The sequence below is a fragment of the Coregonus clupeaformis genome, unplaced genomic scaffold, assembly GCF_020615455.1.
Source record: "Coregonus clupeaformis isolate EN_2021a unplaced genomic scaffold, ASM2061545v1 scaf0754, whole genome shotgun sequence".
In the NCBI taxonomy this organism is placed as follows: domain Eukaryota; kingdom Metazoa; phylum Chordata; class Actinopteri; order Salmoniformes; family Salmonidae; genus Coregonus; species Coregonus clupeaformis.
This window is the reverse complement of record NW_025534209.1, coordinates 221585-246339: the sequence shown is the minus strand read 5'-3', so window position 1 is coordinate 246339 and position 24755 is coordinate 221585. Positions and strand designations below refer to the sequence as shown.

Sequence of the window (24755 nt, the reverse complement as noted above, 5' to 3'; positions counted from 1 at the left end):
TAGTGAAGTCATTTTATTAGTTTTTTGATGTATCTACAACAAAGAGAGGGACACAGGCAAAAACTGACGACTCGATGAAAACCCCAAAACAAATGACATTTATTATTGATGCAAGATTTCCCACCTTTTTTCAATAAGCAACTTTTTATCAGTCTCTAAAGAAACTTTTTACAACATAAAGAAAACGTACGAATAGGAAACGTTTTATTACTACACAAGACATTTAGGAGCTGAAACTAGCCTATCAGGAAATACAAAGCAAACCCAGGAAGCAGTTCTTCACAATGTTTAATCCAGATTGGCATGATACCGTGTTGCCCTGAACCTGAAAATGGCAATTTTCCAACCAAATGTCATGGGATCATTTATATACAGCATATGATGTGGTGTCACTCCAAGAGATAGGTCAAATTTCTCTTTCAGTTGGATCTAAAATCAAGAAGTCACCCAATCTAAAGGGGTTAACAGAATTGAACACAACACAGGATCATTGTAATGGACTAAATGTACTGGAAAAACTGGCCCCGGGACACAGACTGCCTCATATTCAATACTGCTTTGTCGTCAGAGAAAAACATGGGCTGCATCTCAATAGTCTAAAGTGGCTTCCTCTCCTCACGTCATCCCCTTCATCTGCACTGATCCGGCTTCTTTCACGTCAGTGCAGATGAAGGAGGAGACGAGGACGCTACTTAAGACTATTGAGATGGATAGACCCAAGGAACAGAAATCTTTCCTTTCCCTCTGTACCCTCCTTTCAACCCTCCCAGAATGATCCATTATTATACGTCACCATAGAAACACAGAAATGACCAAAAATGTGACAACGTTGATTTTACATACAGGACAGGCGTTTGCACCGGTGCAGAGTTTGACACCTCTTATGATCAGAGGGGAAGAACTAGGGCCAGGAGGTTTCCCTGGACAGGTCACATGGTCAGGGAACACAACTTGAAAACGGTAGAGCCATAGAGAATGATAGAGGCCCCTAATGGCCAAAATGCCATTTTAGCATGGGCAGCCCCGTTGAAGGCTTCCACCATACTTCCGCCATTTTAAAGTAGTCAACTGGATTGGGATTCCTATGGGTTGTAGCCTGAATGGCGCTGCCCATGCTGTCACAGACACTATAATGGCACAGATATAAAGATGAGTCCTCTATCTATCTCTATGGGCAGAGCAGAAAGGTCACATGAAGGTCATGAGCAGGGCCATGAGTTTTTCCTGAGCACATGAAATGACAAGGGCCACAGGAGGTTGGTGGCACCTTAATTGGGGACGGCGGGCTCGTGCTAATAGCTGGAGCAGAATCTGTGAAATGTTATCAGATACATCAAACATGGCTCCACGCTCCATTCCAGACATTATTATGAGCCATCCTCCCCTCAGCAGTCTCCACTGACAAGGGCACATAAACTCCTAGCCCTAGTTATGGTAAGTAAATATATCTCAAATTGTGAAACAGAAACAGTTTCACGGTTTGTTTTCCAATTTGGATCATTTTCTGACAATAACAGAAACACTTTGCACTGGTGCAAACTAGGGTTCGTTCTAAATGGCACCCTATTCACTATGTAGTGCACTACTTTTGGCTTCAGTAGTGCACTACATAGGGTAATTGGGTGCATTTCAGATTTGCCCTTAGTGAATATGGTAGAGAGGATGGGTCAGAGTTGAATCTATACAACAGTATCTCAAAATACACCAGAGGCCATTCCCCCCCTTTAACACCATCTCTTCATATCATTAAGAACCTGCGTTATTACATATTTTCTCAATTCAAATACATAAAAATCCTTAATAGAAAACATTTTATTTTCATCTATCGTTACTAGGGACAGGAGATTTCCCTAACAGCTTGACCTGACCAGGAAATACTCTGGACCCTAACGTTAGTTGTAGTTTATAACTAAGTAATGATCCAATAAAGAGGGTTCCTCCTGGCCCTAGTTGTGTCTGAGTTAAACAGTGAGGCCCTGTAAAAACACACATCGTCTCTTTAAAACCCAGTTGGTCTGAATCAACTCATTTCTCATCATTCATTGGTTGTGACGGAAATATCAAAACATGTCATGATATCAAAATTCACTTTACAGTATTTACAAACACAAACCAAAGACAGATGGAGACGTCACAAAATGAGAGAGAGGTGGTTGGGGAGGTGGATGGTGTAGGTGGGCCGATTGGTTGTGTGTGTGTGTGTGTGTGTAAGGACAAACATTGTCCTCTGGGGGATCTTGACAGTCAGTCACTATGGCAATTGCCACGCCGCCTCCTGATTGGCTCAGCTCTGTTATAAGAGTCCTTTAAGCATCCAATCAGAATCATCATTTCACAGAGGGTCAGAAGAACTGCCCTCTGGGTAAAAACCACAATTAAAACAAAAACCAGACACTTCCAAGATGTCTTCCTCTAGAAGATGGTTGCTGATTGGTGCAGAGTGATTCCGGAGTGTGCAGATGGAACAGGTTGACAACAAGTCTGTCTCAATGGAAAATTAAACAAATAAATACAACTGTGCATCCTCTGCATGTTCAGGGTCACTTAGTCTACTACAGAGAAAACGCCTTCTCAGGGGAATGGAGAGGGACATTACTATGGGAATTACAATTTAAAGTACCATGATGGACCAAGGTGATGTTCTCTGACTGGGCAAAGAGGGGGCAGTAGATAGTGTATATCCTGTGGGTTTTCCTTAAGGAGACTAGTGAAGGTTCACCATCCTCTGAAGTTACTAAGGAAGAGGTCATCTGTGTGTGTGTGTGTGTGTGTGTGTGTATATATGCCCTTTCAACAACAAAAAAACCCAGAAATTAAATCCTACATTTTAAAATAACCATAAATCATAACAATATTATTAATCATAATAACAATAAAAGAATATAAAAGAATAGCAATAATACATTACATACAGAGTAATGGAAAACATTCATCGATCAACATCACAACACCTCTGTTTTTTAAATGTATACAGAGTGAACTAGGGGGGAGGGGGATGGATGACACTTCCATGTCTACGTCTCAAATGACACCCTATTCCCTCTAAAGTAGTGCACTACATAGGGAAAAGGGGATCATTCGAGATCCGTTCCCTGTTCCACCCCTGTATCCATTAGAAACACAATCAAATCCATTAGAAACAATCAAAACAAATAAAAGTGAATTCAAATCCAATGTAATGTTTGTAGAGCTTCCAGACAGCTACTGACAGAACCCTACCATGCTGTGTCCTGAAGGGCGTCCATGTTATCCAGTCTCTCCTCCTTTCTCTCTCTCATCCCGCTCTCATTGTCCAGACCCTGACAAGAAGTCAGAGAGGCAGGGGGCGGGGTCAGAGAGTAGGGACTTCCTGTGTCTCTGTTTCCTGTCTATGCCACACACAGCGTCGGGAAGCTCCAACTTCACTAGAGGCCCAGCATGCCCCAGGACTGTCCTAGAAGCCTGGTTAGCGGTGAGAGTTCCGAGGGGGTGGAGGTAGGGTTGAGGTGGGAAAGGCAGAATGAGTCCGATCCAAGGTGAGGGGTGTGGGGTTGGAAAAATCCAGGTGGAAAGGTACAAAAAGAAAATAACCAAAAGAAAATACAAAAATAAAGAAATTAAATTACACACTCATCGTCATGTTGGGTGAATACTGTGAAGAGAGAAAGGGAAGGGGGGGGAGTGGTAGAGATGAGTGAATATGTAAACGCTACAACATTACATACCAGGTCTCCCACCCTGGTTCTTGAGGGGTCAAGGTTCAAGGCTCAGGGGTCATCGGCCAGCAGTACTCACACTTTCACTTTGGAATGGGTTGAGGAAGTTCCCACCCATCTCTCCATCGTCCCGCGGCGTCCCGGGAGGGTTGCTCATACCCCCCATGTTGTTAGGAGAGTTCTAGAGAGAGGGATAGAGAGAGAGAGAGAGAGAGAGAGAGAGAGAGAGAGAGAGAGAGAGAGAGAGAGAGAGAGAGAGAGAGAGAGAGAGAGAGAGAGAGAGAGAGAGAGAAAGAGTAAGATAACCCTACAAATACGTAAAACAAACATGCATGAGTACCACAAGTTATTTGTCCAGCAGCACCAAGACATGTCCCTTTGACCGTAAACCCTCCGCCTGTTTGAGAGATTGAAGTAAAACGTTGTAGAAAAGGGGAATTATATTCACCTTTGGCAACCCGTCCATGTCCCCAGAGCCTGAGAGGCAATGAGAGAGAGATGAGATTCAAACAGTTAATCCATGCACTGAACATTATGTCACCCTTAAGACTGCATTATTACAGGTGTTCATAACCCTGTCATAGCACCCACCTAGTGATCCGTTCATGTGGTGTGGTTCCATGGCTCCCATGGCCCCCATCGGTCCATCGGGCCCTGGGCCCATAGGGAACTGGGAGAGAAAACACACACACACACACAGTCAGAATGACACACACACACACACACACACACACACAGTCAGAATGACACACACACACACACACACACACACACACACACACAAAGATGTCTCAGTGATACTGGATCTTCAGACTGGTTTTATGGCCTTATCTAATCAGCAGGGGGATAAAGTCATACTGTGTTATAACGTATTGTGGTGTCACGTTGTGTGATGTCATGTGGTGTAACAGGACATGTAATGTGACTCACGTTGGGTCTGTTTCCTCCTGGTCCTATAGGGTTCATCATAGTGTAGATGTTTTCACTGGAGTTGTTTGAGTCTGCGGGAGACGAAGACAGTAGTACAACATTAGTCCACAGAGAAAGGCAACACACATACAGTGCCTAAATATAGTACTGGTGCTGGGGGGCATATTTAAGAGACGCACCACCTGGGCTGGGCATGATGGGAGTTCCAGGCGGCCCCCCTCCTCCTGGAGGACCCTGGGAAACAGATCGTTCAATAAGGTCAATAAGAACAGTGCACACAATTTCCCATTTCTACATCTAAGGAACAGTTTTAGGAGTGAGGTGTTATTGAACACACTGACGGTTGGCTACTCACCACATAGTGGCCTGGAGATGAGGAGGAGTATTGTATCTGTGATGAGAGAAGGGAAACTACAGGTTAGGGGTCATAGTTCTTTCCTCCAGCAACAAGAGGTCAGTACAGTACCTTTTCAAGCCACCTGTTTAATAATAACAATCATCGTAATGTATCATCTAATCTAACAAATAGAGGAGGAAACAAAGTGACTTACTGAGTTAGCATTGGGACCAGGCCACGGCCCTCTACCACCAGGACCCCTGAGAGAGAGAGAGAGAGACAGAGAGAGAGAGAGACAGAGAGACAGAGAGAGAGAGAGAGACAGAGAGAGAGACACAGAGAGAGACACTATAAGTACAGGGAAATACTGCCATAAACCAAGAAAACAACAGTTCAACATTCATGATGTCGGGGCCTTAGATATTCAATCATGAAGCTGGTGCTATGGGATAGACCGTATTACTCCCTATGGAGGGAACACTTACATGTTCATCCCAGGCATAGGACCACCCATGGAGTTAGGAGGAGGTCTCATACCCCCGTAGTTCTACATAGAGAGAAGAGATACAGTGTCATAACCATAGAATGCATGTATGCATGTATGTACAGTGGGGAAAACAAGTATTTAGTCAGCCACCAATTGTGCAAGTTCTCCCACTTAAAAAGATGAGAGAGGCCTGTAATTTTCATCATAGGTACACGTCAACTATGACAGACAAATTGAGATTTTTTTTCTTCAGAAAATCACATTGTAGGATTTTTTATGAATTTATTTGCAAATTATGGTGGAAAATAAGTATTTGGTCACCTACAAACAAGCAAGATTTCTGGCTCTCACAGACCTGTAACTTCTTTAAAAGGCTCCTCTGTCCTCCACTCGTTACCTGTATTAATGGCACCTGTTTGAACTTGTTATCAGTATAAAAGACACCTGTCCACAACCTCAAACAGTCACACTCCAAACTCCACTATGGCCAAGACCAAAGAGCTGTCAAAGGACACCAGAAACAAAATTGTAGACCTGCACCAGGCTGGGAAGACTGAATCTGCAATAGGTAAGCAGCTTGGTTTGAATAAATCAACTGTGGGAGCAATTATTAGGAAATGGAAGACATACAAGACCACTGATAATCTCCCTCGATCTGGGGCTCCACGCAAGATCTCACCCCGTGGGGTCAAAATGATCACAAGAACGGTGAGCAAAAATCCCAGAACCACACGGGGGGACCTAGTGAATGACCTGCAGAGAGCTGGGACCAAAGTAACAAAGCCTACCATCAGTAACACACTACGCCGCCAGGGACTCAAATCCTGCAGTGCCAGACGTGTCCCCCTGCTTAAGCCAGTACATGTCCAGGCCCGTCTGAAGTTTGCTAGAGTGCATTTGGATGATCCAGAAGAGGATTGGGAGAATGTCATATGGTCAGGTGAAACCAAAATAGAACTTTTTGGTAAAAACTCAACTCGTCGTGTTTGGAGGACAAAGAATGCTGAGTTGCATCCAAAGAACACCATACCTACTGTGAAGCATGGGGGTGGAAACATCATGCTTTGGGGCTGTTTTTCTGCAAAGGGACCAGGACGACTGATCCGTGTAAAGGAAAGAATGAATGGGGCCATGTATCATGAGATTTTGAGTGAAAATCTCCTTCCATCAGCAAGGGCATTGAAGATTAAACGTGGCTGGGTCTTTCAGCATGACAATGATCCCAAACACACCGCCCGGGCAACGAAGGAGTGGCTTCGTAAGAAGCATTTCAAGGTCCTGGAGTGGCCTAGCCAGTCTCCAGATCTCAACCCCATAGAAAATCTTTGGAGTTAGTTGAAAGTCCGTGTTGCCCAGCGACAGCCCCAAAACATCACTGCTCTAGAGGAGATCTGCATGGAGGAATGGGCCAAAATACCAGCAACAGTGTGTGAAAACCTTGTGAAGACTTACAGAAAACGTTTGACCTGTGTCATTGCCAACAAAGGGTATATAACAAAGTATTGAGAAACTTTTGTTATTGACCAAATACTTATTTTCCATAATAATTTGCAAATAAATTCATTAAAAATCCTACAATGTGATTTTCTGGATTTTTTTTTCCTCATTTTGTCTGTCATAGTTGACGTGTACCTATGATGAAAATTACAGGCCTCTCTCATCTTTTTAAGTGGGAGAACTTGCACAATTGGTGGCTGACTAAATACTTTTTCCCCCCCACTGTATGTATGTATGTATGTATGTATGTATGTATGTATGTATGTATGTATGTATGTATGTGTGTGCTTACCTGTGGACCCATGGGCCCCATTCCTCGCGGAGCGTTCATTCTCATTGGTCCGCCCATATTAGGATGTCCTATAGTAGAAAAGATTACAAGAACACAGTCTTAACACCAACACACACTGGTAGTTAACATGAAGATACTATGGGACGGTCTAATATGGATCATTCCATCACTTAGCAAATGCTTTTATCCAATGAGGCGGTCATCTCCACACCTAATCCACATATGGCCAGTCTAAGGCAGGCAACAGACTAAACTCTCCTCTAATCTCATTAACTGGGACCCCTGTTGGGTTAAACAGTCATCTCTAATCTGAACCTGTAATCTCAAGACAAAACACACCCGATCATATCTTCTACCCAGATGACCCCTACATCTGTAGGGTCCTGGGGGACTCTGGCGTCATCAATGGTTATCCAATGAGAAGTGCGGAATGCCACTTGAAACACTACATTTACATAAACAAATTAAATCAAATTCTATTTGTCACATGCGCCGAATACAACAGGTGTAGACCTTACCGTGAAATGCTTACTTACGAGCCCTTAACCAACAATGCAGTTCAAGAAATAGAGTTAAGAAAATATTTACTAAATAAACTAAAGTAAAAAATATAATAAAAAGTAACCCAATAAAATAACAATAACGAGGCTATATACAGGTGGTACACCGGTACCGAGTCAATGTACGGGGGTACAGGTTAGTAGAGGTAATTTGTACATGTAGGTAGGGGTAAAGTGACTATGCATAGATAATGAACAGTGAGTCAATGTAAATAGTCCGGGTGGCCATTTGATTAATTGTTCAGTTGTTTTATGGCTTGGGGGTAGAAGCTGTTAAGGAGCCTTTTGGACCTAGACTTGGCGCTCCGGTACCACTTGCCGTGCGGTAGCAGAGAGAACAGTCTATGACTTGGGTGACTGGAGTATTTGAAAACATTTTGGGCCTTCCTCTGACACCACCTAGTACAGGGCTGCCCAACCCTCTTCCTGGAGATCTACCGTCCTGTGGGTTTTCAGTCCAACCCTAATTTAAACACAACTGATTCTACTTATTAGCTGCTCAACAAGACCTTAACTAGCTGAATCAGATATGCTAAAAACCTACAGGACAGTAGATCTCCAGGAAGAGGGTTGGGCAGCCCTGGCCTAGTATATAGGTCCTGGATGGCAGCAAGCTTGGCCCCAGTGATGTATTAGGCCGTACGCACTACCCTCTGTAGCGCCTTACAGTCAAATGCCGAGCAGTTGCCATACCAGGCGGTGATGCAACCAGTCAGAATGCTCTCGATGGTGCAGCTATATACATTTTTGAGGATCTGGGGACCCATGCCAAATCTTTTCTCCTGAGGGGGAAAAGGCGTTGTCGTGCCCTCTTCACGACTGTCTTGGTGTGTTTGGACCATGATAATTTGTTGGTGATGTGGACACCAAGGAATTTGAAACTATCGACCTGCTCCACTACAGCCCCGTCGATGTTAATGGGGGCCTGTTCGGCCCTCCTTTTCCTGTAGTCCACGATCAGCTCCTTTGTCTTGCTCACATTGAGGGAGAGGTTGTTGTCCTGGCACCACACTGCCAGGTCTCTGACCTCCTCCCTATAGGCTGTCTCATCGTTGTCGGTGATCAGGCCTACCACTGTTGTGTCGTCAGCAATCTTAATGATGGTGTTGGAGTCCTGCTTGGCCACGCAGTCGTGAGTGAACAGGGAGTACAGGAGGGGACTAAGCACGCACCCCTGAGGGGCCCCGGTGTTGAGGATCATTGTGGCAGATGTGTTGTTGCCTACCCTTAACACCTGGGGGCGGCCCGTCAGGAAGTCCAGGATCCAGTTGCAGAGGGAGGTGTTTAGTCCCAGGGTCCTTAGCTTAGTGATGAGCTTTGTGGGCACTATGGCTTTGAACGCTGAGCTGTAGTCAATTATTTTATTATTTTTATATTAGTCATTTAGCAGACGCTCTTATCCAGAGCGACTTACAGGAGCAATTAGGGTTAAGTGCCTTGCTCAAGGGCACAGACAGATTTTTCACCTAGTCGGCTCAGGGATTAGAACCAGCGACCTTTCGGTTACTGGCACTAAGCTACCTACCGCCCTATTTAACAGAATTCTCACATAGGTGTTCCTTTTGTCCAGGTGGGAGCATAAAAAATGTGTGTACACACACAAACGCGCATGCACACACACACACCTACCTTGTGGTCTGGTGGGGTCCATGCTGTTTGGCAGGAGAGGCTGAGAACCAGGGATTACCCCTGGAGGCTGAGGGAAGCAGACAGATGAGAGAAAGTGTGATAGTGAGTATGGACCACCAGCACATATTACCTGAAAGTATGTGTTCAGCTGTATAGGTGAGTGTGTGCTCCATACCTGATTTGGCATTCGGAGTGAGGGGCGGGGTCCACCTGGAAACCGTGGCGACATGAAAGGCTGAGAGAGACAGAGAGAGAGTTTTTGTCATTCCCACTGAAAAGGAGTTGAGCAGACAGATGATGGACAGTGTGTGAATGGAGGATGAGGATGAAGGGGGTGAGAACACAACACAGCAATGAGCAGACACCAAAACAACGAGCAGACACCAAAACAACGAGCAGACACCAAAACAACGAGCAGACACCAAAACAACGAGCAGACACCAAAACAACGAGCAGACACCAAAACAACGAGCAGACACCAAAACAACGAGCAGACACCAAAACAATGAGAAGGCTCATTCATGAGATGTATTTTACAGAGGAAGCTTGTCTTCAAGGATTTAGCCTTTGCTCTCCTCCCTTAGCCTTAGTGTTACATGTGGATCATTGTGTGTGTCTTGTCTGCCCTGCGCACATATGCATCTGTGCACTCAGTGTGTAGGTCAACAGCAGCTCATCTTTTGTTTTATTGATGAGGTGTTGGTGGAGTGTGTTTGTGTGTGTGTGGAGACTAGAGCTCCAACCCCCGAGAGCAGCTCCAGAGGAGAGTCAATTATTTATGTGTGTGTGTGTGTATATATATATATATGTGTATGTGTGTGTGTGTGTGTGTGTTACCTGTCCGTGTGGTCCCATGCCGTGGGGGGGCTGTGCGTGAGGAGACTGCTGGGAGCCTGGCGGACCCTGAGAGAAGAGAAGAGTGACATCAGAGAGAGGGAGGAGCTAACACATTTACACCTGCAGGAGCAAGCCAATCAGGGATGTGGAAGAGAAGCTAGCCAGTAGCCAATCAGAACACAGAGAGGGAGAGGAGCCAGCCAACCAGAACACAAAGAGGAAGAGGAGCTAGCCAATCAATCATTCTGACTATCCAGTCTGGGGGTTGATATGGAACAGGCAGTTTTCCTAATCCATCATAAGAAGGTGTCTTCACCACTAGAGTGCAATGTTGACACAGCTAAAACGCACAGCTCAGAACAACACTGGATCCGAGGAGCCTACAGCATGGTTGGTCACTGTCCATCCCACACTGGTCAACATCAGGACATGAAGCTAGACTCGAGGAACTGTTTGAACTGTAGAGAATATGCATGTATGACTTCAGGTTTATTTTGTGTGTGTGTCTTTCTATAAAAATTTAAAATAAACTCATTAGCGAACAAACACCACACACACACACGATAACAGCAACACAGGCATATTTGCAGCAAACAGCTCTTGCTAATGATAAGGCCACTTGTACAAAAAGGACAACACAAGCACACACACCCTCCTCCTCCTCCCCCACTTGTGTTATAAATAGCACTTCCGTGCGTCTCCCTCTCCCTCTCTTTTCTCGCTCCCTCACTATTCTCTTGCCATCTCCCACTCTCACCTACTTCCTCTCTCCCATTCTAGCTCTCCCTCTCTCTCTTGCTCTCGCATTTGCACTCTCTCTCTCCAGTTCTCTCTTTCGCTCTCTCTCGAGACAAACAATGAAGTGGTAGCCACAGAAACAAACACATTGAGGCCCGTCTCTCTCTACCTCTCTCTCTCCCTCCCTCCCTCCACCTCTCTCCGTTCCACCTTATCATCCCTGCTGCCAAATGCCAGGGCTGTCCATCACACTGTCTGGCCGTGTGTGTGTGTGTGTGTATATATAGAGAAGGGGAGAGGAGTGAGGGATTATTGGAGGTCTAGAATAGAGAGGGAGGTGAAAAAAAGGAGTGTGAGAAGGAGATATAGGAAGAGAGGAAGTAAAGTAATGGATGGGTGAAGATACTTGGAGGAATGGCGGGAGGGACGTCAAAAAGAGGCTGTTTTACCGTGCGTAAAGAGATGGATGAATAGAGGTGTATTACCTGGAAGAATCCAGGCGGCATGGGTCCTCCTGGCATGCCATCGTTAGGAGGCATGTTCCCCATCACAGGACTGGGGGCTGCTGCCGCACTCTGCAACACACACACACACGTTAAAAGATGAAGCACACAATCACACACACTAATAGATGCACACACACAGAAATGTACACACACACCATCCACCCTAAACCCTGCCCTTCCCACTTTCTGTTAAACTGATACACACACCATCCCCCTTGTCTTTATGCTAATTCTGCCCATGAACAGGCCACTGAGTCCCTGGGGACAACATAGGGTCTTCCTCCATACTCCTCTTTCTCCGGCTGATTCCCCTTAACCCTCTCTCTATTCCCAAACATCTGTACTCCTCCTCTTTCTCACCTCTCTCCCATCGCTCTCTCCCCTCCCTCCCACGGCCCTAACCTCTCCTCTCTCGCATCCTTCTCTCCCCTCCCTCCCACGGCCCTAACCTCTCCTCTCTCCCCTCCCTCCCACGGCCCTAACCTCTCCTCTCTCCCATCCTTCTCTCCCCTCCCTTCCACGGCCCTAACCTCTCCTCTCTCCCCTCCCTCCCTAACCTCTCCTCTCTCCCATCGCTCTCTCCCCTCCCTCCCACGGCCCTAACCTCTCCTCTCTCGCATCCTTCTCTCCCCTCCCTCCCACGGCCCTAACCTCTCCTCTCTCCCCTCCCTCCCTAACCTCTCCTCTCTCCCATCTGTCTCTCCCCTCCCTCCCATGGCCCTAACCTCTCCTCTCTCCCACAGCCCTAACCTCTCCTCTCTCCCACGGCCCTAACCTCTCCTCTCTCCCACGGCCCTAACCTCTCCTCTCTCCCACGGCCCTAACCTCTCCTCTCTCCCCTCCCTGCCTCTCACAGCCCTAACCGCTCCTCTCTCCCCTGCCTCACTTCCCCCCCCCCTCTCTCACTTCCTTTTGCTCACTCCTTCTCCCTCCCTCTCCCACTCCCCCTCTTCATCTCTCTTGCAGTAGCTAGTGGAAGCTGTTGCTATGGAGACGGGTCCTTTGCTCCCTGTCCCTCTGGCATCCCCCTCTCAGAGCGAGAGAAGAGAGAGAGAGGAGTGAGGGAGGTAGGAGGAGAGAGAGACAGAGAGAGACCCGTTTCAGTAACAACCTCTAACCAGGCCTTAGCCACGTGTGGATATGAAATCATTGGATAGATCTAGGCAATATGGTGAGAACGCCACCTATCATACCAGACGGGAAAGTTCGTATAGAAATACCATTAACCAGGCTACTGGCATCATGCTTGACATATTGACAAAACACAGACAAATCCTAAATCCTACACATCACCGACAAATAACTGTATATCAATACATCTACATGGTTGACTCTCACTCACCCACACAAACAGCAATACATGTCAACACACACGCCATCCCACACACACACTGACAGGAAGCACCACAGGGAGGTTAATGTCTGGCTCAGCCTATAGGAATCCACCACCATGAATAATTAATCAACAAACCAAAACTGATGATTTGATTGGGCGATGTGGCTAACCGATACTGAATGGAATTGATCTATCCAGCCCCCCCCCACACACACACACCACTAAATGGACAGATCAATGGTGCTCAACACATTATTGACCTTTTCCTTGTACCTTTTCAAAATGGTAAGACACAAACAAACACTGGAAGACGGAGAGAGGGACAGAGAAATAAAAAGAGTGGAGGGGAGAGAAAATGGGAAAGAAAGGGGGAGAGAAGAGAGTGGTAATCCCCCCCCCCAAAAAAAAAAAAAGAGAGATGAGAGTGTGCAGGGGGCAGAATGAGAGAGAGAGAGAGAGAGAGAGAGAGAGAGTAAGGCAAAGAGAGAGTTACAGAAGAACTATAGAATTAGCTTTCTATGACTTATATCCATGTCTGAGCCCACAGACACAGACAGACAGACAGACAGACATGCACGCTCCCCCTGCCAGAACACTAGACATGGATATACACACACCTTGTGTGTTCGAGTGCCCATCTGGTCCTCGAGACTGGCAAACTTGGCGCTTCACTCACAAACAGTTGCCAGCCAAGGCAGACAAGACAGAACATACACACAAAGCATGCACACACACACACACACACACACGGTTAACCAGCTCTCTCTGGCACTGAGGATGTGAAAGCCCCCATCGCTCTGGGCCGGATGCCAGGGCTGCAACACACACACATACACACCCACAAATCCCTGGCTTAGCCCCGGCCCAGTGCTGGGATTAGTGGATTAGGACCTCTATTCCATTATCTCCACACACTGACGATAGCAACACACACACACACACTACCCTAGGCCAAAGGGAAGAGATGGGATGAAGACACACACTTGGGGCCTGTCACTCACGTAATCATGGAAGGCCTTGGCCTCGCTGGAGTGTTCGCAGTTCTCCCTTCTGTCCGGCGCAGCGCAATACAAATCCCAGAACACACTGCCATGGGAAATGGAGGAAGAGGGTTAATATTAGGGAGCACCTGATGAGCCAATAGATGCGGTAAAGAGGTCAATCGAACTCCACCAAAGCAATAGAATTGCCATGGAAACGCATTGAGGAAAGTGCCGTGGGGGAAAGATCCGGAATCTCCTCATTGCCCCCCAGCAAAATTACCCCACATTTAGGCTGTTGTTTATATGTGTATTTCACACTATGTTGAGGTAGAAATCGCAGTATAATGCTTGTATGGATGTCAACCCCAACACATGTTCATGTCATCGGTACCAATCAATCGCATTACAGTTAAAAACGACTGACTACCACCACCGGTTTCTGTATGCTAGCTATGCTAACCAGCTTATACGAACGGGAGTTAGCATTTAGCAGTCACTTTTAAACCTGAAAAGGGACAACTTCTACATGTTATGCAGCGAAAACAGCCAAATATATCCAAATCGGACTAAGTAACCACATTGTGGGCCTGTTACAATACATAAATCATGACGGATTTGATGAATGTCCACTTTGTTAGACCAGATTTGTTGAATGTGTGCCAATCTGGTCAATGGAACGTCTGCGTTCCATTGACTCCTTTACCGCATCTATGGACAGTATATCAGTCATTCACGATCCTACCCTCACTTGCCATCTATCACACTCTGACATGCGCTCTCACACACTTATGTATCTGAATGTAAATGATATGGAGTGGTGATATTCTAATGGAACACACACACCTGAACACAAGAACATACGCACACACACACACATGGCCTAGATACTCACCACCACCATGAGTGCAGGAATCCAGGAGGCTCCCCTAATGTAATATTCTTTTCCCATCGTATCTGAAAGATAGACAGAGAGAGAGAGAGAGAGAGAGAAGAGAGAGAGAGAGAGACAAAGCAACATGATGTGTAGTTCTAAACTCAGTAGGAGAGGAGACGGTCAGTGTGTGTGTGGAGGGCCGAGTGTCTGCGGGTTTTCACTCCTCCCTTGTACTTGATTGATTAATTAAGGTCACTGATTAGTCAAGAACTCCCCTCACCTAGCTGTCTAGGTCTTAATTGAAAGGAAAAACCAAAAAACGCGCAGACACTCGGCCCTCCATGGAATGAGTTTGACACCACTGGCCTAGAGGTTAAGAACACATAATCAGTCCGTCTCAGCCAGTCAACGCTGTTCCGCTTTCTCCACCGCGCTCTCTCTCTCCCCCTCTTCTTTCCCTACCTCTCAGTCAATGCCCTCTGAGACACAGTAACACATCGTTCTACCTCTGTCAACTCCGTCCTTCCCCCTCGGTCTCCCTTCCTCTCCCACTGCCTCCATCTAGGCTCCCGCTCCCTGTCCAAATCTCTCTACCTCAGTCTCCCTCTGTCAGTCTCCACCTTTCTCCCACTGTCTCACTCTAGTCCCTTACTTACTGGGAAGGAGCTAAGTTGGAGACCACTAGGCTAGAGGTAGGACGACGTCGTCGGACAGAAAGGTGTGTGCGTCTTACCTCTGACAAGAAGGTCTGTGCAGACTTCTGTGCTCCTACATGCAGCAGGTACTCATATACGTACAGCGCTAACCTGCAACAGAGGAGAACAGGACTTTGCATTAGCAAATCTATAGAAAAAGCCATAGGCGTTAGCATTAGCAAAGATCTGGTTGAGGATTACACAAACCTACTAGAACAACAAGGCTGACTGTGTGTGCAGGGCCGGCTCCAGGCATAAGCAGTCGCTTAGGGCCCTAGGCTGCTAGGTTGTTTTTGGGAACTCAGTCGGGGTCTCAACTTACTGTTGCGAGTTAGAATAGTAGAATACACAAGGTGCAAGTTCGAAATTTGGTTGTGTATCAGCAATTTTTCTCTTGTTATGTCAGTCACTCAATTACCCATGTCAGCTAACAATATTTAGATTGGTAAATTAATCTAGCCAGCTATCTAAATTTGTAGTAATCATGGCCGAATACCGACCAGCTATGCAGGGCACGTGCCTATGGTCCCCGATTGATTTTGTTAGTCTTTCTCACTCAGATATCATTAAAACCCTTCCAGCCGGAGCATTCTAATTTCGTAATAATAGTTACGATGGTTTAAAGCCTTAATAACACTGCCGTCCAATCACCAAAATGTATTTCTGTAAACTGCCATTTACACATGACAACATGAGCTACAAATAGATATAATTGGTTTAGGGCTTTATGGGTGGGAACTTTTTTTTTTACTTCAATGAAAGGTCACCGAGCAAATCCTCCATTTGCCTCAGTGCCCTGGTAGATGACTGGAAGGAGAGTGGATCGAGTGCTATTTTGACAGCTTCAAAATGGAAACCACCAGGTGGATCAGTTGAGGTAAGAAAGTTGTTAAATTGGTTATGACAATGTTTTATCAATAATGTCACTTTAAATACTAAATTATTTTCTTACAAAGTCTGTATTTGCAGTGGTGAATGTTGGTTGTAATGCTGCTTGAAGAGGCAGCAGCTAGCGTTAGCTATTGCTATAGCTAGCTAGCCTCGCCTTCCATTTCTGAATTAATTTTTGGCTATTTCTTTCTAGCTGGCAAAATAAGTGAGCAAGATTTTCTTTGTGTACTGTCGATAACATAGCTAAGTTGGTCGCTGGTATGGGCTAGTAAAATCGGCAGGTAGACTAGCGGTTAAGAGCGTTGGGCCAGTAAGCGAAAGGTCGCTGGTTCGAATCCCGGAGCTGACTAAGTGAAAAATATCTGTTGATCTGCCCTTGAGCAAGGCACTTAACCCTTACTGCTCCTGTAAGTCGGTCTGGATAAGAGTGTCTGCTAAATGACTGAAATGTCAACTAAACCAGATTGACCACTGTGCCCACACTGGTTTCACTTCACTTGCAGTGAAACAGAATGTGAGCTTGCCAGATCAGGCTGGTTTAGGGCGGTTATAGAAACACAGTATGCTTGATGCCAACTGATGCCTGTCCCCCTGCCCCCACAGGTTTAAGACACTCCCCAGCTGCCCAGCATTACGCCCCTCCCCAGACCGCATCCACTCTTGCCTCTACCCTTCTTTCCCCTCCACACCTCCTTCTGGTCCTCCCCCACTGGCCTTGCCTCCTTGTCCTACCAGCCACCGGCTGCACTCCAGGTCCACCGCAGCTACTCTGAGATAACCGACTCGTGCATGTTCCTCACCCTTGTATATGTTTTCCTTTCCTTATCCCATACATCCTGCATGCCAGCCTGCCTACATGTTTGAGTCATGACTCTCATGGCCTTGGAGATGTAAAGGACTTGTAAAGACTGTAAAAGGATGTTGGGCTTTTAAATTGTTCCCGGTCTGACTCCTCACGTGATAGGCTATTGTTCTAGTGTAATGGATGTATAGAAGAAATTAACGTTGTAAAAGCCAATTATTGTTATTAGATGCCTTTCTTATTATATTATGTAATTCCAGATCAATTTTGATGACAATATCCCTGCGATGAATGTTGTATATAATGTTATGGCTATGATGGCGATAACTTGCACTTTCTTTTTTTACAAGTTTGAATGAGACAATGTATTCCCTAACATTATTCTTTCAATAAAGTTATTGTGTTATTAATATTATGTTACTTGTTTATGTCTTTCCTTATCATATGTAAGACTAAATGCTTTTTGTAATTTGTTTTGGTGCAGATGTGTTTAATATACTATCCAGATAATAAAGTGTCTGATCAAGGAACATTCCATATACAATTATTATCATTTTTTAAATACCATTGGTCACTAAAACAACTAACTAGTTCACAGTCAAATGTATTTGTATTCCGATTTCAGATTTTCAATCCTTACAAAACAAAACACTCAATATGCTCTAAGTTTTTCTCTATCCTCATTAGAAAGTGTTGTAAATGGCAGTTATTTTTTTGGGAAAAGCATTGATTTTCATATATAAAAGATACATTTTCACAGGTGTTCTTTCTTGACTGATTATTGTCATTTGAAAGGGCAGTTTCTCAGCTTTCAAAATAGGTATCATGTTTTCATATATGGTTTTACACCAGCAAATTATACTCATTAATGCACGACAAGGCCATGATCCAGTAAGAAATGGAACATTCCGCTCAGGCTGAAAGGGTTAACATGGCATAAGTCATGACAAAATATGTAGAACTGCAGGAAATTTGCTTCTAAGCTACAATGTGTAACTTTTTGGGCAACCCGACAAAATTCACATAGAAATGTGAGTTATAGATCTGTCATTCTCATTGAAATTAAGTCTAAGAAGCGGTAGATCTGTTGTATGTATGCTATTTCTATGCCTCCCATTTTTAAGTTTGGTTTTTGCGCCTTTTACTTTTACTTTTGGTTTTGTACACCAGCTTCAAACAGCTGAAAATGAAATATTTTTGGTTATGGAAACAATATTTCACAGCAGTTTAGATGGCACAATGATTCTCTACACTATACTTGCTTGTTTTGTCACAAACGGAAATTAGGCTAACTATTAGAATTTTAAGAGCAATTTCTGCATAGTGCATCTTTAAAAAGGCAAACATTTCACCCCATGGCAAATGGGTAGAATTGCTGGAAAGTAACTAAAACCGTATTTAATTTTTTTTCATGGCAAAATTAGTAGAACGGTATGAAATTTGTTATAAAATTGCATAAATGTTCGCCCCATGGCAAAATATGTAGAACTGCAGGAAATGTACTATAAAACAACAAAGTGTTATCCTGCATCAAGAGAGATTCCACTCATTTGAATTCAATTACTTTTTGACAGCATCCCCTTTGATTTAAACAAAAAACTTTCCATACATATTTGACCATGACCGAAATGGTCAGAAATTGACTTCTTGGACCTGAATGCCAAAACATTCAGGAGATAAAGGTGCTCAAATTTGACCCATTTTACATACCATGAGACAGCCATGTCTTCATCACTGGAAAATATCATTTAAAAAGCTTACAAAACAGGGTTGTCAAACTCTTATAATTTGTTGAAAAACAATGTTTTAAATTTGAAAACAATTATTTTTACAAAAATGGTAAACTCCGCTTTTTTATTTTTATATTTCGCATATGTTGTAGCTTAGCCCTTTCATCATCTGAGGTGTTTGTGTTGTGCCTGCCAACAGTTGAGACGCAACAGCTCGTGAATACAATACAAGTAGTTGATTCTGACCATATTATTCGAAAATTCTCTAATACACAGAAAATAAGTATTGAAATAAGTATTAATAAAATACACATGTATTTCAACCCAGGTCTGGTGTGTGTGTACAGTCGTAAGGGCTGTCTCACAGGACAGGGTCATAAATAGCTGAGGGGTGTTCCCATCCTGTGATCACACCGATAACAACTGGTAAGACAGGACACACACTGCCAGAGAAGAGTCCTAACCCTCTTAAGAGCAGGAGGTAATTGTGAGGTTGCAGCTCTTCAGACAGGCGAGCTTGTGATTTATGAGCCAGGATGTCAGAGGTAGTGGTTCTATCACGCACAACTCTGAGGCTTCCTGGTTGTGTAGTGGAGTTTACTGTCAGTCTTGGGTCAGTTAGGCCTCTCTCTCACACACACACACCTGACAAAATGTAGCAATGTGACCACTGCACAAGGCAGTCAGTGATTTGAAAGTCACTTAGCTCTTTGAGACTGCTGGTTTAGAGTGTGGGTCTCTCGACACACACAAGTACCACACACACACACCATAGTCAGTGATGTAGTGGTAAAAAAACAGGTGGGTAAACTGATCGGCGGTCACGGTGAATAAAGAAACGCTGCCTATACTTTCAATTCATTTTTCCCCAAAAGGTAGGGAAATGTAGCCATGACACCGGGGTTAACACCCCTACTCTTATGATACGTGCCATGGGATCTTTTAGTGACCACAGAGAGTCAGAACACCCTTTTAACATCCCATCCGAAAGATGGCACCCTACACAGGGCAATGTCCCCAATCACTGCCCTGGGGCATTGTGATCTTTTTTTAGACCAGAGGAAAGAGGGCCTCTGCTTAGCTTCAGAGGCAAGCCAGAAGTGGGATGCAGGGTGGGTAAACTGCGTTTACCCTCCACTACACCACTGACTTTAGTTAGTGTAGGTCTACTCACTCACACACACACGACACACTCACCATGTCTTCTCCTGACCGTTTACAGGATGCTATGGTTAACTGGATCAAACTGCTGATCGCCCCCACGAGGGCACTGATGAAATGTTTATGTGTGATGGGAGGCCTGTCTGTGTGTGTGTGTGTGGGGGCTATGTGCACCTGGTCTGCTGCATTATTTAAAATCACGCATTGAGAGGAGAAGAGTTTCTTGAGCTGCAACACTGGGGAAATGTTGTGATGGGAAGGTAGTGTCTCTGTGCACACGCACACTTCTTCAGTCAGCAAAGGGACAGCTCACTCCTCCCTCATTCTCTTTCACACAAACTTCCCCCCGATGTACGCCACCAGTACACCTGACATCCTGCCTGCGGCTGCAGACAAAACCCCTCTTTAAACATGGATAAGCCAGCCCACCGACACACACACTCTCTCTCTCTCCTTCTCACAGACAGAGAAACACACACATTGCGCCAGATCAGGGCGACCGCACACACACACCGCTCCAACTCACAGCGAGAGCAACCGCTTCAGTCTGACACTCAATAATTCAACACAGAAGAGGGAGATGAGGACTTGGAAGAGAGGAAGGGAGAACTGAGCATTGGAGAGGGGGGGAGAAAGGAGAGGAGACAGAGGGGAGGTAAGGAGGCAGAATAATAGAGAGATGGAGAGGGGAGGAGAGGAAGATCAACAAAAGTTTGTCTTCTGAGCTAAGCGATGGTCTGCCCTGAGCTCGTGCTGAGGTTGATTCATAAAATCAGTTAGGCTAGATTGCAGAGATAATCAGTTAGGCTAGATTGCAGAGATAATCAGTTAGGCTAGATTGCAGAGATAATCAGTTAGGCTAGATTGTAGAGATGAACATACTCATATCAAGCACAACACAGACATAGACAAAAGGAACAGACAAATGCTTTGACAATTTATTTGCACATCTAAGGGACAAGGCTTGGAACAGCTTTTATTGAAACATGGACTGAAGTGTGTGGGGAAAAGCATGGGCAAATAATGAGGTATCCGGCTTTGTTGACATTTGGCAAGACACGGGAAAAAGAGCCATCTACAGCTTGTAAGTAAAGTTCAAATAAATCAGTATGAATAGCCTAGTAGTTGTGTTGTTCACATTGCATAATTATGGGTATCTGGTTCTGCAGGTTATAACATAAAAATCTGAAGTCTCAACACATGTTGCGAGACAAACATGATTAGGAACGAAACATAAATGCAAAAACACAGTAGCACAGGGTGGATAAGATAGTTACTGTCGTCCTAGCTGCCAGTTCCTACATCAGCGGACCAGCATCCTTCACAGACAAAACGGCATCCGTAGCTAGCAGACAAAGGGATAGGTAAGCTACAGCTATCTGAGCTAGCACACTACCTAGTTTATAACTAAACTATTCGGCCAAATGCTCAGCATAGGGCCAATTTTAAATTACAGCAAACCTCGTTTTATAAAGTACACGTAATTTACTCTTTGATAAGGGCTAAACAAACGGGTTGGACACAAAGTTGTCATACTTGCCGCTAGCTAGCTCCTAGCCTACCTATCAGTAGCTCGCGTATGAAAGAACACACATTGATACAAGCGAGTGAGTTCGAAGAGTTACTTTTTGGAACGTTGGACACTCCTTTGTTACACTGAAACAAAACCTGTTACATTGGTTTCAACTTTGTAAAAGCTATCAGTCGGCTACGTTATTTCACCATAAGCTAATCACAGGATTCCTGAAACAACACACAAGCATCTTTACGAATGCATTGTTCCCAATACCCAGAGAGGTAGGGAGAGGGATTCTCTATTTTGCACTAAATTCTAAAATGCAACATATTGCACATAGTTTTAAAACAAACGACTTTGCCAATGTTGCTTAATATCTCCAACATCATACATGAAGTTAATAATCTACTGTACCGGATGAGAATGAAACTAGTAGGAATGGATAGCTTGGTAGTTAGCTAACGTTAGCTAGGCTAGCCATCAACTCCCAATAACTGCTTGCTTGTTAGGGAGGGCTACAAGACTTCACCGATGCAAGAAAACAACCTGAAAAACAAAGAACCAAAACAACTACGAAGAGAGAGCATATCGTATCCTCATCTGCACACTTTATATGACAACAAGCTAGGTGGTGTATGTGAGCGTTGGAGATAACAGTAGATATCCTAGCTTTAGTGTCTCTAGCTAGTGTTTTTGTGACAGTGCACTATTCCCACTTACTTTTCTCTTGCTTGGTTATCTGAGGGCACAACAGCACCTTTCCCCTTGGCGTACATCCTTGAAGCTGGTTTCGATACTTTTTATTCAGTCCTGTTCCGACACCTGTCAAAGAAAGCGACCACTTACGATCTCCATAGCTACACAGCAGTAGTGTTCTCTCTCTCACTGTGCCCCGGTGTCTTTTTTTTCTAGCAGGCTACATCCATCCTCAACATTGCCGATCCGAACAGGGGCTGCTGCCGTCGGGGGGAGCTTGAAACCGTCTGTTGGTGATCTTTTTTTTCTTCAGTCGCTGTTCCAGGATTCTACTCACGCTCCCCCTGTTGTAGAATGGTGGGGGCTTCTTAAAGGGATAGAGACCACGTTTTGGTTTATTTGCCTAACTAAATTATGATAGACTGGACAGTGTTCTTCATTCCTGGGCTTGGAGACCCACATGGGTGTGTGCAGGGTTTTGATCTAGCACAGCACTAACATACCTCTTTTAACAGTGTCCCACTGTGCCCACATGTAACTGTGTGCTCTGTAAGGTGTGTTTCGGCCAGGAATGGTATATAAAAGCTCTGTGTGTCCTGTTTAGATATAGTTATATGGCTGTGTTTACACAGGCAGACAAATTCTGATCATCTTTCCACTAATTGGTCTTTTGGCCAATCACAGCAGATCTTTTCACATCAGATATTTTTCAGATCTGTTTTTGTGAAAGGACCAATTTAGTGAAAAAAAAAGATCAGAATTGGGCTGCCTGTGTGTCGTGAGGGAATTATTCATAAAATGTGTACATGTATACCAGGTATGAAGTTGAGGGACGTGTGTGTGTGTCCTGTCCCTTTAAGAATGCGTGTGAGTGGCGGTGCAGTGCAGTGGCGGGGTGTGTGTGTGCAGGAGCGAAGTGTTCTGTTTAAATGTTGCTCATCTGTGGGAAGGACACACTGACTGCATGCATGTGTGTGTGCGCATGCATGTCATTCTTGGGGTTAGCCACCTCCACTGTTTTCTACAGGACACACATAAGCAAACACATTGTCCAAAAAAGTGGGAAAGCGAAGAGAGAGTGCAAAGAGCTAGGACACACAATCTAGCTAGGCAGAGCTGTCCGTGTGCTTGTGTTGCTCCATGGGGAAGAGAGAGAGGGAGAGTGTGTTTGTATCTACTCAGCTCTAGACCACAAACTCTATCACTGTCTCATCATAGCATCAGTATCGATTGGTCTGAGCCCAAATACATCTCAGAACACACACACTGTTGAGGGAGTGTGTGTGTGTATTTCTGATAGGGTAGGATGGTTCGTATGGTTTGTTAGGGTAATTATAAATCAACTCCACTCCTGGAATTCAGAGGTATTCACCCTAATGTACACACACGCACACACACATCTCACACACACTCCAAACAGGTTGTGTTCAATCGAGCCAGACCTGTATTTTCAATCACTCCAGAAGAGGACCTCTCAGAATATTACATTCACATGTTTCATCGCTAATTGAATGAGCCTGTTTGACTCACCAATTAGGCTGTTTGTTGGATTTCTGGATGAGTATTCACTGGATTCTTATAGAAGGCATCATCTCAAAGACTTGGGCCCCGTTTCAACGCTGTAGTAAGAAAGGAAGAAGTTATTGGAACAGGGCTCTGACATTAGCATGTCAATACCACAACCTAGCTAGTAGTGTGTGGTGGTTTGAGTAGTAGCACATTTAATCAATGTGGTTAACTATTTTGCTTCTCACACTACACTTCCTGATACCTGATAGTTCTACTATCTCTCAGGATAGCAGTTACCTCTAAGTACAGATCTAGGATCAGGTTACCCGACCTCACATTCTAATCATAACCATTAACAGGACCAAACAAGTGTCTGACTCGGGACCAGCTAGGCTGCGTTCACACAGGCAGCCCAATTCGGATAATTTTTCCACTAATTGGTCTTTTGACCAATCAGATGAGCTCTTTTGGAAATAATTGTGCAGAAGATCAGAATTGGCCTGCCTGTGTAAACACAGCCTTAGAGTTAGGGGAAAGTCTACCTGCTCTTGTATCTCTCTAATCTCTGTTCTCTCTGAATACTTTCTATTTCTATAGACATGTAATCTCTCTAAAGATCATACTGCCTGGTTTCTTTACGCCCCTATTTTCACTCTGTCTGAGGGGAAAATCCCAGACAAACACTGCCTCTGTTTGACGCTGCCTCTCCTTGCTTTTTCACCCTCATTTTCTCTCCTCCTCTTCTTTCCTCTCCTCTTGTCTCCCATTCATTAATTCTTCCACCCATCTTCTCCATCCTCCCCACTCCTTGTGCAAGCTGCAAACAGGTATATCAGTTGTAGGGGTTTTGCAACAATGTGTAGCTGGACTTTATTTACACCCTACCTGCTCATGCTAATCACTTGCTAATGATTACCTGCTAATTACCATGTAAGTACATGGGTTTTAACACCACAACATATAGGGTGACCATATTTCCAGAAACTATAATGGCAGGCTGCAGTTGTTTTAATCTGAACAAAAATATAAACGCAACATGCAACAATTTCAAAGA

The 24755-nt window shown here is 44.7% G+C and overlaps 1 protein-coding gene across 2 annotated transcripts; it reads right to left on the bottom strand.

Annotated features, from left to right (window-relative positions):
• zgc:110158 (uncharacterized protein LOC553590 homolog) lies at window positions 1–22496 on the bottom strand. 2 transcript variants are annotated; one of them, XM_041873222.2, is made up of 18 exons: window positions 22217–22496; window positions 15435–15507; window positions 14720–14781; window positions 13846–13930; window positions 11488–11577; window positions 10265–10330; window positions 9603–9662; window positions 9428–9494; window positions 7239–7306; window positions 5448–5509; window positions 5177–5222; window positions 4981–5016; window positions 4808–4859; window positions 4626–4696; window positions 4287–4365; window positions 4144–4172; window positions 3775–3876; window positions 1–3631 (listed from the first exon to the last, which is right to left on the bottom strand). In XM_041873222.2, the coding sequence occupies exons 1-18, from the start codon at window positions 22270–22272 to the stop codon at window positions 3602–3604; spliced, it is 1134 nt and encodes a 377-aa protein (XP_041729156.1). In that variant the 5' UTR covers window positions 22273–22496; the 3' UTR covers window positions 1–3601. The 2 variants fall into 2 exon arrangements, with proteins under 2 accessions (XP_041729156.1, XP_041729155.1); XM_041873221.2 differs by having other exon boundaries at window positions 4805–4859; window positions 22217–22495.
• Between the last annotated feature and the right edge of the window lie 2259 nt (window positions 22497–24755).